Source organism: Asterias rubens, chromosome 3 (assembly GCF_902459465.1).
Source record: "Asterias rubens chromosome 3, eAstRub1.3, whole genome shotgun sequence".
In the NCBI taxonomy this organism is placed as follows: Eukaryota; Metazoa; Echinodermata; class Asteroidea; order Forcipulatida; family Asteriidae; genus Asterias; species Asterias rubens.
This window is the reverse complement of record NC_047064.1, coordinates 5,342,542-5,356,981: the sequence shown is the minus strand read 5'-3', so window position 1 is coordinate 5,356,981 and position 14,440 is coordinate 5,342,542. Positions and strand designations below refer to the sequence as shown.

Sequence of the window (14,440 nt, the reverse complement as noted above, 5' to 3'; positions counted from 1 at the left end):
TCATGTTATGCTGAAGCCTCTTAATGTGAAATTGGCCCTTACCTGTCGTCTGCGACTGCCTAATATACGGAACACTCGTTTATTTCTTTTGCTTCTCGCGTGAATATGAAAGTGAGTGAGTTTTCGTAGAGACCGCTGGATACCAGTCGAACCATGGAAAACTGGCACATTAGGGGGATGTTGATACCTGTAACAAAGAAAGAACAAGAATAAGGAGAATGAACAATTAATCCATAGTTTGAAATAATTCTATTGTGTTATATTTTGTTTACAAATACTGGCCACCATTTTGTACGGGCGGTCTTGAAAATCACAACACATTAATAGAGTCATCTTCCTTCATTTTCCTCTTGGTATTTAAAATATTACAACAATGTGAGCTTACAATACAATCTAATTGCGACAACAGATTCATTTTATAAATTGTGTTTTTTTTTTTTTTTAAGCCGCTAGTGTATTTACCAACCACTGCTGTCAAAATTGTCGACCACTTAGTAATACCTTGATAGAGATAACGGCACAAGTTTTCCCCAGCCATGCAGATTATTAAAATCATTTTGCAAAGCAATTTCTTAGGTGATGAGCAGTGGTAAAGGTCCAATAGTAAGAAAAATGTCGGTTATATATTACTATTGTGATGATTTTGTCCATAGAGTGAGATGCAACATGGACCATTATGGATATATGGGAAACATGTCCGCAGAAAAGAACAGCAAGTGACAAAAAGACACGTGTGAGAATCTAGAATAGAATTTGACACAACACCACGCCACTGCATCGCACCTACAAAAAATATCTATGAAACATAAAATAGATTTTTCAGTTAAACCTCTATATGAAGTGTTTTCGGCAAAGCACAACGTAAAGAGCTGAGCTGAGCTGAACGATTTTAATGTTTGAATGTTTTTACTGCGTGCGAGCATTTGAGTTACTCTTTTTGGATCCAATTTAGATAGATAGAATTGAATTGAATGGCTTCATGTTCTCATAGGAAAAAGAAAAAACAACATTACAACAACAAAAAAGGGTTACAAGAAAGAAAAAAGCTGTGATGAACATAAACTTTAACTGACGTCTACCTATTGTTCGCATGAAATTGAAAGATTTTCCCGCGCATATTATTTGATTAAAATAATTGAGTTGAACGGCTTCATATGTTCTCAAAAGAAAACAAAGAAAACAAACACGCAAACAAACAACAAATCCAATAAAAAGAAAAAAGCTGTGATGAACATAAATTTTAACTGTTGTCCATCTGTTTTCCACATGAAATGGAAAGATTTTCCCGCGCATATTGTTTGATTAAATGAATTGAATTTAATGGCTTCATCTTCTCAAAAGAACAAGTAAGACGTCAAAACAAAACAAAACAAACAAAAGGGTTTGAGTAAACAGAAAAAAGCTAAGATGAACATAAATTTTAACTGACGTCGACTTGTTTTCCGCATGAATTGGATAGATTTTCCCGCGCATATTTGATTAAATGATTGGATAACAGGAGTCACTCTTGCATAGCGCAGCTGCCGCGTCAAATTGGAAAATGCAAATTGGACAGTTAAAATGACAACCCCTTACGACAACAGACGTTGAAATTGGATCATTTAGATGTCAGTGTAAAACGCTTCCACGAGGATTAACAGAGATTGTTTTAACGGCGGTTTGTGTGCGTTTCTGGACAACCCCACGGGGCATGGCAACTTGCAAACAATTTGCTTCATATAACCTGCGTGTGTGTGACGGAGGAGTGAGTCCAAAAACAAGACTCAACACATTACGAGAATTATTTTGAAACTGCTCTCTCTAGGGTATAATTATAGTCACTCGGTTCCCCCAAGGGCCCGGGTTACGCCATTTGCCGCGGATCTTTTTACTTTGATACAGTGAGCCTGTAATTTGGATGTGTCTTTCGGCTGAGTGATAGGGGTACATCGTTCTTATAAATCGTCCGTTCTGAATAGAATAGCGGGTGGGGAAAAGAACCAATTTTGGTATGTACACATTTTGTCAGAATTTGAACAGTGGCGGGTATAATGGTTTTCATGTTCCACCATGGTGTTAGAATTAATGGATTGTGACTCGAGAAAAAGATGTACAATGGTTAAGTTTTCACTTCTGTAAAAGAGAAAATAGAGCTATAGCTGTTGCAATCAACTTACCAACCAAAAGGTATAAATGCAAACACAAAAAAAAAGGTAATTGCCTGACGTGTCGACCCTAGAGCAGAGTCTTTTTCGAAGGCTAAATTACAACACAGCACAACACACGTGAACAACTAAGTGTAACATCAAAAAGATAAAGGACTCTTAAAGACACTGGACACTATTGGTAATTGTCAAAGACTAGCCTTCACAGTTGGTGTATCTCAACATAGGCATAAAATAACCAGCCTGTGAAAATTTGAGCTCAATCGGTCATCGAACTTGCGAGATAAGAATGAAAGAAAAAACACCCTTGTCACACGAAGTTGTGTGCGTTTTTTTCACGAATTTGATTTCGAGACCTCAAGTTCTAAACTTGAGGTCTCGAAATCAAATTCGTGAAAAAAATTACTTCTTTCTCGAAAACTATGGCACTTCAGAGGGAGCCGTTTCTCACAATGTTTTATACCATCATTCTCTCACCATTACTCGTCACCAAGAAAGGTTTTATGCTAATATTTATTTTGAGTAAGCACCAATAGTGTCCACTGCCTTTAAACTGCAAGAAAAGACATTTCAATCGTCATCATATAAGATTCTCAGGATCATGTAACCACTTTACGAGAAAACGATTGGACTACATTTGACTTCCATTATGAACTGTCATCTTGGGCAAGGGTAATCAGCAGTTAGCTAAGGATCAAGACTCGACACTTGTTCAACCGTGGCATTTACGCCCAAACCATCATAACCAGCTGTTCACTAATAGACGAAATGGATGCGTCGGAATCGTTTTAAGTTCGGCCAAGAAAAGGTTTCTTTAGAGGCGAATGCTCATTTCGTCAGTCGCTGTGAAAACCCATTTCAAGTCATGCATTACTACCCACTCCCCGTGCCCCCGTAAACCCCCCCCCCCCCCCCCCCCTCCAAGTAGAAATCACAGTTGCATGTAGGGCGTCGGTGCTTTTGATGAAATTACAAATGATGACATAACTTTAAAGGCCACATCTGATCAGGCTTCAAGGATGCGGATGTATTTATAGTACATGACACAACATGTGTGTATATCTACTTGCTAAAGGCCGATGCACAGCTCGCCACTGTGTCACATCATTTTTATTACACATGACAATAATGTAAAACAGTCGTTGTGCTGATGATAATAATAATAATAATAATATTAATAATAATAATAATAATAACAATAATTTATTTTTAATATAGCGTCTTACATAAAACATCTCAAAACGCTGCACAGAATTTTACAGCAAAACACAGCAAAATTACATTGTACAATAAGAACGACAAACAATGACAAACACCAATACGCGACAATCAACAGTATAACACCACAGAAAAGGCAATGATAGAGTCAAACATAGCATCTTTTAAAAAGGAATGTTTAAAGATGGGTTTTAAAAACATCAAGTTTGGTGATAATCCTCAAATGAATGGGTAAATTATTCCAAAGGGTGGGAGCATAAATAGAAAAGGCCCGATCCCCGTAAGATTTGCTAGGCTTTGGGCCAACTAAGGAAAACATTTAGTTTGACACCAACACAACTTCTAGTACGAACATGAGAAACATGAATTTCTCTCATGTTTAAAGATATTGAAATAAATAAATAAATAAATAAATAATAAATACTTCATCATCACTGTCTGAAAAAAAATATGTAGTTTATGTTACCTGAGGTGCACTGGGCTCTGTTTTTGTAGACCAGTGATGAGATTGCCGCGTCTCGGCCATGAGCTTCACCCACGGAGGGAGCTACAAGTTCAGGGGTGGTGTTCCGGGCGAACGTGGACGTGCCTGTACGGCCACACATTCGCTGCTCGATGTTCATCTTACTGAACTCAAAGGAGTTGCCTTCTAGAAACATCGCCATGTCGTTGAAGTCTTTGCACTGTTTTTGGAATTAAGAAGAGGGTGGATATTAAGTATTGTTTGAAGCTTTGCGTGATGTGAAATATGAAGAAACATAAATAAAATAGTAAACTTGCGGGTATACAACCATGTGTAAATCCCTTTTGAGTGTGTGGTCTCGACGTTTCGAACATTGTACTCTGCTCGTCTTCAGGCTGGACTACTGGTGGCGATTGAGCTTAAAGACACTGGACACTATTGGTAATTGTCAAAGACCATTCTTCTCACTTGGTGTATCTCAACATATGCATAAAATAACAAGTCTGTGAATAGTTGAGCTCGATTGGTCGTCGGAGTTGTGAGATAACTATGAAAAAAAGAAAAAAAACACCCTTGCCACACGAAGTTGTGTGCTTTCTGATGCTTGACTTCGAGACCTTAAATTCTAAAGTTGAGGTCTCAAAATCAAATTCGTGGAAAAATACTTCTTTCACGAAAAATACGACACTTCAGAGGGAGCCGTTTCCCACAATGTTTTATACCCTTAACCTCTCCCCATTACTCGTCACAAGCTAATTTAATTGCTAATAGTGTCCAATACCTTTTAGTGTCGCATGAGGGATGCATATTATAGGATATTTGAGGTATAACATGTTGACGTATCACTTTATTTGGATTGCGGTAATACCATGTGTGATGATCTACTTGCCAGGTATGTTCTGTTGAGGACTTGTTTTGCTTGATATTATACTACCACCGAGTAGATGTTATGGTTCTAATTGGTCTCAAAGTTTCGACTAGCTTGCCATAGTCATCAGGTGGATATTGTAGTCCAAGTTCATAAATTACACCGCAACAAAATCCAACACTTAACCTGTAGTAATTTAAGACCTCCCTCTCTACCTGCCAACACTTATTGGCTCTGTGCAATACACATGTACCCCGCAGCATAGTCTGGTTTTAAATCAACAGAGGGAGCATGTTTATCTCTTGTCCTTGTTTTGTCCAGAAAACAGACAACAACAAGTAATAAGTGTAAATCATATATTCTGTGGTTTGTTTAGTGTTGTGGCCAGTGCGTCACGGTGACGCTGTTCTAGAAATGAGGTGTCAATGCAAAAAGATGACCAGCCAGTGAAAGACTTCCCTTGTACAGCAGAGCAAAAAGCTAAACAAAATGTATCAGAATTAGTTGCTATTCAAAAATCACAATTTGCTATATTTCAGCATTTAGTGTGCACAAAATAAGTCCAGTCTTAATTTCTTTGAATACATTTTATTACACTATAGAAAATCAAGACTTAACTAATCTTTTTAAAACTCGGGGAAGCGACTGTGTCGGGGGCGACCATGTTAGGGGAGACTTTGTCTGGGGCGACTCTGGCGGGGTGACTTTGTGGGGGCGGGTTTGTTCATGGAGGGGCGAGCTTGCTGGGGGCGAACCTGCAGGGGGCGACTTTGTGGGGGCGACTATTGCCGGGGGGCGAGATGACTATTATTATTATTTTTATTTATTCGACCAATACAAAAAATCAAGTTACAATAGCACAGGACAGACCATTAACGGAAAAACAATTATATAAAAAAAGCACGAAATAAGGAAAATAAATACAGAATTATTTAAATAAATGCAAAGTTGCTGGATAACAAATAATTCCCTGTTAGCCATTTTGAGCCTCTCGATAGCTTTGCTAAACATATTCTTTATAGTCCTCTTACAGCCGTAACTAAAGTGGATGCTATGAGTTGCAAAAAGCTGCATGGCACAAAAGCAAAGGTGTCCTTATAATTATGGAGGAAATCAAGGCATAAACCAGAGCATTAGAGCAATAACAAATGGCCCGCTTGCCGCCACAAAGTGTGGTGGTAGGGCTCCCTGCTCTATTTCGCACTGACACCTCAACACTTCAAATTAAGACGGCACTGGCTGATTTGTAGATTTCCTCGAACCAATACTTTCCCCTTTTAAGTGTTTAAATCTTACCACTTTCAATTTCAGAGAGTCTAAACAAACGTCAAAGGCTACACATCAAGAAGCTACCCACAACATAAACCATCTGTGTGTGTATTTTTATCTAATAAAAAGGCAGGATTTGAAGACATTCGGGACATTGATTGTAGTTTATGTGATAATAACCGAAAGGTAACATGTCCCCTTTCAAATTAATTTCCTTTCGATCGGGAAATATACCTTAAGTCTGGCTTCGTTGGTCTCCCTTCCGACAGCCATGTGCATTACGTTGATGTAACCGGGGAAGATACCAGCGAACGAACAGTTTCTTTCTCTTCCGTAATTGCTCAGTGTGAAGGCCCCGGATGTTTCAGCGATGAAGATGTTACAAGCTGTTCACACACACAAAACAACCACGTTAATTGTTAACCGACATATTTATTGCGGAGAAGTGGGACAAGGAAAACCGACAGTACAAAGATATCAATAGTATACAAATAAGCTTCCATCTCTGTTTATTAATATCTACAAGTAACATACACCTATATAACATATTGTGTAGATTCACACAAATTTGCACATTATTAAAAAGGATAGATACCCATAAATAAAAAATTGCGTCATCGAGATTTAAAAAAAAAATGACAGCATCAGATTTGGGTGATACCGTTCAGGACTCTATACTCAGTTTACACGAAAGGCAAAAAAAACACCTCCCTTGCGGCCAGTTCAAACAAAGAAGTTAGAGTTTACCCAGCGCTTGGATTATTTACAGATGAGTCTTGTTTTACTTCTATTCCGACTGATACATGTGTATTGACACTCGTTGCTAGTATCAAACTTATTTCTCTGGACCATCTTATTTGTCTAATCTGCAGTGCAGAACCCTTCAAACACAAACGGCCGACATCAAATAGATCCAAGAAATTTATTTACAATACGCAGATAGCAAACACAATTACGCGTGTATCATATTATTGAGTTTGAGTGCCATCCAAGGACGACACAAAAACATCAAATATTGAGTGCATATACTGGTGTTGTAAGCATTCTAGATCTCTGTGTATTAATAGCCGCCATCTTTGATGAAACGTGCACGCGTGAGGATATCATTGGCTGAGAGTAGTGCGCACCGCGCGCAAGATGGTGGTCAATGACGTCATGTGAAATCTATCTATTAAGTTGTCATCGCTTGACAAGAGCTACACGAACGATCACTCAACAATCTCGCAGTGACGTCGTTTACCTAGGGCCAGCCCCCAAGTGACCCACCCCACAAGCATGGCACTGGGGGCTGACCTGAGTGAGCACCTGGAATGACATCAAAAGCTATTCGAACGCACCGGGGCAGACCGGGGATGACCCAGGGAACGCAACCACTCTCTCTTCTTCTGATGACAGTCTTTTTACAAGTTAACGTCTACTTACGATCCTGGATGCTCTTGTGTTTGAACAGCAACCTGAAGGCGGCTCCGGAGGCAGGAAACTGATACGTTAGCATGGCCACATTCTGAGAGGACACCAGTACACGGTTGCCTGTTTTACAGGGGAGGTTGACTCGTTCCTGTGACGTCAGTTCATGATCAGCTTCGGTTGGAAACACGCCCATCTGAAGGGCAACTCCGTCAAAGAACTGCATTGTTTGGGGATAGACAAAAAAAATAGGTCAAAACTTAGCTTGAGTTTATGGATTCCTTTGTCTTCTAAATCAATTTATATGTAAGAGATTATTTTCAAACTAGGGCACTATTCTTGTTCTCCTTTCCTTTCCTATTTGTATTGGTCTGCTGTAACTGTTCCAAATAACTGTCATGAACGAGAATCAATGATATCGAACCATCCACGTAATAGTTCCCTTTTTTTTTTTTGAAGAATTGTGGCAAAAGCTTTTCTCATCGACAGTCCGGATTTATTTCATGAATACGCGGGAACTTATCACTACCCATTGCAAATAGCATGTTATAGGTTTAACTTTTCTCCGTTGCAATATGAAACGAACAGAACAAAAGTTAATGTGAACAATCGTCTGCATAAGCCTTGAAGTGAGGAAATCTATAATAAAATTATCAACAACAAACGTAACCTTTTTTTAATGAGAGGTAGAGTTGGATTTTGGACAAACTTTACAAAGTCGATTTAGTTTTCTTGTGAAAGCCACTTGAAATTAATACATATTTTAAGTAAAAGTGTTGGTTTCCAGCAGAACAGGTTGTGCACAATGGGTAGGTACGGCCTCAGTGAGCATGCACTCTCATTCATAATGACCGTTTTAATTACATGTATAATTTTACCCTTTACCTATTTGACCTATATTATAATAATAACTTTTCCTTTGTATTAGTGTTTTATTACCATCAATTGATTAGTTTGGATTTGCAAAACAGTGCATGAATGTATTAATGAAAATCAAACAAATAAACAAACAAACAAACAACAAACAAACAAACAAACAAACAAACGAAAAAACAAACTTTGTTAGAACGTTATGGCAGCCCTACCTCGATGAAGGAGTTATCAACGCATGGTAACTCCACCTCTACCAGTTCCAGTTCAACCACTGAATTAGCTCCGCTTATGAAGAGCCACGTGCATGCATGAGCTTCAGCTGCACGAATATAGTACTCGCCGGGTTGAGTGATGACGTCATAAGGGCACTCTACAACAACAGAATGACATAGATGGATGTTAGATTTGGGGTTTTTGACGAGAGATGACAATGTCCTTTACATTATACAAACCACAGTTTTATACAGAACACAGTTTTAGAACAGCTTCGCTTTGAGACTTGAGGGTCCTTCAGCTAACACGCACGGCCACTCAGTGCGTGTTTTAAAACCCACGGGTTGAACGGGTGGATTGTGTGATGAACGAGTCCACGACCTCCTAGAATAAGAACAGGCGACCTTAACATGGAACTCTGCGCGAAGGAACATCGACGACTACACGTGAACCTTTTTCTATAGATTCGAGAATGTACTTTTAAACGTTAAACCACATTAGTTTCAGTTTTCATATTCTGTGCCGTTTGGTCGTATTGCAGATTGATTGTGTTTGTGTTTAGAAAGAAAGAAAGAAAGAAAGAAAGAAAGAAAGAAAGAAAGAAAGAAAGTAATATATATATATATATATCTGCAGGCAAAATAAATAAATAAGTAAATACATAAATCAATATAATTTATACACAAATTATTGTAAGTTTTACCCTAATTTTGCCGCTACAGGTTGAGCTTATAATCGTGTTGAGTTCATTGTAACGTCCACCCCAATCCTGTCCCGGTTTGTCATTCCAAACCTACTTCAACCCCCTGTTTGTATTCTCAAGATCTTATTCTGATGCTAGATTGAATTTCAGCTGGAAACCGATCTATAATTTGCCATGGATTACCATGTATTAACCTTTGTTTACAAGAAGAGTGACATCCAAGTGCCTTTTTTGGCAGGCAAGATACTACACAGTTTCACAAAGGGAACATTTACATTTTGTGTCATTATTTCAACATTAATTCAAGAGTAATAAAAGTTAACAGCTTCGTTTCTTCAAAGGTTTATACAAATCAAATCTCAAAAAATGCAATCTCCAAAAATTAATACAAGATTTAATGTTATCTTCCATCATTGAGCAGTACATAAATAATGCCTGCCTAAATTCCATGCGCTATGGGCTTTGTGCGCCATACTTGTATAAAACGCTCATCTTCTTCTTTTTCAGAAGTGTGAAAACACGTATTTTATTCTTTATTTTTGTTGACTTTTAGTGTGTGATTATATGAATCACTTTATTTTGCCATTTAACTAAAATTTAGTTGTGATTGCTATAAACCGTTACATATATAGTTTCTGTGTACACTTATGACAATCATGTCTGTTTCTTAGTGCCTCCACTCCCCCCACCACCACCACCACCACCCAAAAAGGAAGGGAGGGAAGAAAAAAAGAAAAAAATGGGGGAGTAAATTGCACACGTTTTAGCAAGGTGTGGGCTTCTTACAAACAAACGCAAGGCATGAGCTCCCGACACGTCAGTCTTTGATGTTCAGAATAATCACATCGTTTCTCATGGTTCACCATTCCTATATTGAAGGTTGTGAACACAAGCCGATCAAATAAAATCAGGTTATGTGGCCTCGTTTTAGTTAAGCAAACGGAAACGGGTTTATTACAACTATCATATTCTGTGGGTATTGTTTGTGCATGTTTCGATTTCCTTTTCCAATGGACATAGTTGAAACATGTTTTCTTTCAATTGAATAGAACTGAATTGGATTGGAATGATATTTTTCTCGACATGGACATAATTACATGATCTGTTAAATCTGACAGATTTTTGGATTGAGATTAGTTTTTCTTCGCTCATAACCATAGTCATGTTAATTTTGTATTTGTTTTTTAACCTTTCTTAAAATGTTTCTGTTTATCCGGGGGCCTTGAGTGCTTTATTACCAACCACTTTTCTTTTAATAATTTTTCTCACCTTGTGAACAATCAGCTGACCAACAGATAACACAAAAGACACGGCTCCTTTGTTGCACAAATTGATATAATATTCCCTTCCGATAAAATATCAATTGACAAGGTCAGAATTTCACACAATGAATTTTACCACTAAAAAATCACTTCGGAAAGTGCTCTTTTTTTAAAAGATTATTTATTAATCGACCTAAATTTCACCTTTGTTATCAAAGAGGCACTTTAACTCCTTCGACCGAGACCTAGTATTGTTCAGATGAAAACCTTGGACATGGCGGCTTGCTAGGAAGTCTTCAAAAAGAATCACTCAGATCATAAAAGCTTATCTCATAATAGATAGGTTATTTTAGTCAGCCAGGGATTGCAAAGTCTTCAACTCTATAATAGCGGGACCTCCATTGGATGGTTTTTAAAATCGATTGAATTTTACCCGGAGAATACCATTGAACGTTTTAAATCTGACATGAGGGGATGGCAAATGAGCCTGACCGAGGGACAATTCATGTCAAACGGGAAAAGAATAGTCAATTAGAGAAAACATTGATTGATTGCAGATGAAATTAATCGCAAGAAATTCAACTTTATGTCATGTTATTATTTATTATCAAGTGCCAGCAGTTTGGTTAGCTCATTAATTGACATTAGTTCTGAAATCCTTTTTAATGGGCAATTTACAATGTCCGCTGATGGACGGCGACCTACAGAATTGCCTATATAGTAATAGCTGAATCCTTTTTAGAAGAAAAGAAGATGTTTAACGGTAAAGGATGTCTGTGATTTTGGAACCGTTCCATTATGAAAACCAAATATAAATGTAGGTGTGTACAATAAATCTAAGCTGTTAAAAAATCATTTTAAAAGGTGGTCGCGTTTTGGAGATGTCGCCGACAATCCGGAACGAATATTTCACGCAGGTTAACTTTGAAATTTTGGGGCATAAAAACTGGGTGGTTTTTTTTTACATTAACCCATTGCTTCGAAGTGAACTTTTTCTCAAAATGAATCGTACTATCGAAAGCTGATTTCTTTAACCAAAGGTTTGTTATTGCCATTAGTTTTTAGAGTGATTACCGAACGTATACCTTCCCTTTAATAAGCAATTACATAAAGTCATAGAAGAGTACAGACATTTTACAAAATCCATATTTTGTTTGCAAGAATACGGTTCGATGCTTCTTCAAATTGTCTCTCCGTTTTTCCAATCATGTTTAGATCACCACATGAGGCAGAAAACTGAATTACTGATTATTATTACCCCCAGAAGTTAAATTTACCGTTAAATAGTATGGCAAATTAGTGGGGCGTTTAAAAACTGCGTCAAATGGGAAATCGTGTTGTCGATTGCAGTGACGGAAATGAGGTCTAGATATTAACATCGCTATAGTTGTTCACAAATGACCCAATGGAAACGACTGTAGAAGTAGGTGTTTTTGTTATTTGCATTTTACATCGATGATAATAAGTTGAGCTCTAAACAGTCCTGAGTAAGAATTGACCCGGATTCTTGGTTTCAGGGGCCTGATCCATTTCTGGGTCAGGTTGACTCAGAAATGTTTAAACAATTTGATCAATTTCAATGCAAAAGTTCGGATTATGCGTCAGTTTGACACAGACAGATTCCTGGTTGTATCTGATCCAGCAGGACTACGGGACACGGGTCCGGATAATTCCCGACCCGGAATATGCGCAATGCTTTTTGAGTACTTGGAGAAAAATAGAGCCAAAACAGATGTTACTTTTCACGCTGAAAAGCAGATGCCCTAAAACGATGTACAGCAAAATCCAATTGGATGCAATAAAACGGTTAAAATACTATAGAAAACATCTTAATAAGCTAATGAGTTACACGAAGTTGTGCGCTTTCAGATGCTTGATTTCGAGACCTCAAATCTGATTCTGAGGTCTCGAAATCGCATTCGTGGAAAATTACTTTGTTTTCCTCGGAAACTACGTCACTTCAAATGGAGCCGTTTCTCACAATGATGTATACTACCAACCTCTCCCTTATACTCGTTGCCATGTAAGGTTTTATGGTAATAATCTTTTCGAGTAATTACCAATAGTCTCCACTGCCTTTAAAAAGAAACATCCGATTTCGGTTGCTTTAACTCATACTAAGGACAATCGATTAAGCCCAAATGTTTCCATGATGATTGCTTTTTTTTATATGGTTGATCACACATTGTGACTACTTTGTCAGAATGTTTTTTTTCTGTATATTCAATGTGCATTTAAAAAATAAAATGAAGGAAATTTGGGATGACACTGTAGATAGATCTCTTTTAAATGATTTATTCTATGTTAAAGTGAATCTTCATCATTGTCAATTGTAGCCCTACAGTGCACTTTTTTTCTCCTGAAACATCCATCTTTATAACCCCTGGTTCATTCTTGGTTTCATAAAACCACTCACGTCCATTTCGTAAAACCCTACATCACTTATCCCGCAATTCGTTTGATATTGGGAACCGCAGTCAACGGACGGAACTCTAAAAACGGAGTTTATGAAACACTACACAACGTACATTGCAATAGTTGTTTTATTTTTATTGACCACTGTAAATTTACCAAACACGGGTCAAATTTCATAGGTGAAAGTATCGCCAAATACAAACAAAATATATTTGATTGTTTTTTAGAAATATATATTAAACTTCTCTCTCTCTCTCTCTCTCTCGCTCAATATTCATGTATTTTCATTCCATTGCTTACGTCACTTAGTTACCTGATTATATTTGTTGTGTTGTCATTCAGCCTTTGAGAAATACTCTGCTAAGGTCGAAATGTCAAGCCATACACTATCTTTTGTTTTTATATTAATTTGTGTCATACTTGTGCATTCGCATAAGGTCTTCTCTTTATCTTCAATATGCACTGCATCAGTGTGCGTCACTTACAGTAATCGAAACGGTATACTTTCAGATAACATAGTGGTCTTTATCAACCACTATCATGCACTATTTATCATCGAGCCATGGTGTGAACCCAACAATTAATGGCGATCGTGTGTCTGCGTAACTTTCTAAAATGTATAGCTCGTTTTATAAAGATTGTTCGGCGAAATTTCTCCCCCAAAAATGGAGTAGCATGCTAGTTTATTTGCACATACCATGTTTAGTATTGCGCCTTGTAGATAAATGTGCACCAGACAACGGTTTTGGTATTGAAAGCACGATAGTTGTGATTCTGTGTACAAAGTCCGGAATCAAAATGAGAATCATTTAATTTTCTCTCTCGTGTTTAAGTCCATATATAATCACTCTTTAAGAATAAGTGATTACTTTTCAAAAATGACGTCAATGAAACACCAATTGTGAAGAGGATGAACTGTATGACTTTAACATTCAATTGTATGACTTTTGTTTAAATTGTTGACTCCTGTGTTAGATGCCTCTCCATTTTTCATGGTGTATAATTATCTATTTGTGGTGAAATTGGTGTAGTTTAAAAGTAAATAATATTGGCTTCTTGTGCAGCGTTCATTTTTGTGACATCACACTTCACTTAGTAACTACGATTGATTTGCAGTTAAAGACCCTTGGCACTATTGGTAACTGTCAAAGATCAGTCTTCTCACTTGCTGCATCTCAACATATGCATAAAATAACAAACCAGTGAAAGTTTGAGCTCAATTGGTCGGCGAAGTCGCTGATTGTCTGTGTAATTAATTAACTTAATTATTTATTTTATTATTTATTTGTCTATTTTGTTTACTCATAATGTTTTGATAGCGTTGTCGTTTCTGTTATGGGTTGTTTCGCTTACATTGTTGCATTGTTTGTATTTTTGTACTTGTACTTTTGAGGTCGAATAAATAATAATAATAATAATAGATAATAATGAAAGAATAAACACACTTGTCACACGAAGTTGTTTGCTTTCAGATGCTTGATTTCGAGACCTGAATTTGAAATCTGAGGTATCGAAATTAAATTAGTCGAAAATTACTTCTTTCTCGAAAACTACGTCACTTCAGAGGGAGCCGTTTATCACAATGTCTTATATTATCAACCTCTC

At 37.3% G+C, this 14,440-nt stretch overlaps 1 protein-coding gene across 1 annotated transcript in view; it reads right to left on the bottom strand.

Annotated features, from left to right (window-relative positions):
- The window catches only part of LOC117288176 (corticotropin-releasing factor-binding protein-like), a 38,000-nt gene that overhangs the window by 3,783 nt on the left and 19,777 nt on the right, over positions 1 to 14,440 (bottom strand). The window contains exons 3-7 of the mRNA XM_033768910.1: positions 8,455 to 8,612; positions 7,385 to 7,589; positions 6,197 to 6,348; positions 3,829 to 4,045; positions 43 to 187 (exon numbers count right to left, since the gene is read on the bottom strand). Coding sequence (XP_033624801.1) covers positions 60 to 187; positions 3,829 to 4,045; positions 6,197 to 6,348; positions 7,385 to 7,589; positions 8,455 to 8,612 — 860 coding nt within the window. The 3' untranslated portion in view covers positions 43 to 59. The remainder of the gene's footprint in view (positions 1 to 42; positions 188 to 3,828; positions 4,046 to 6,196; positions 6,349 to 7,384; positions 7,590 to 8,454; positions 8,613 to 14,440) is intronic.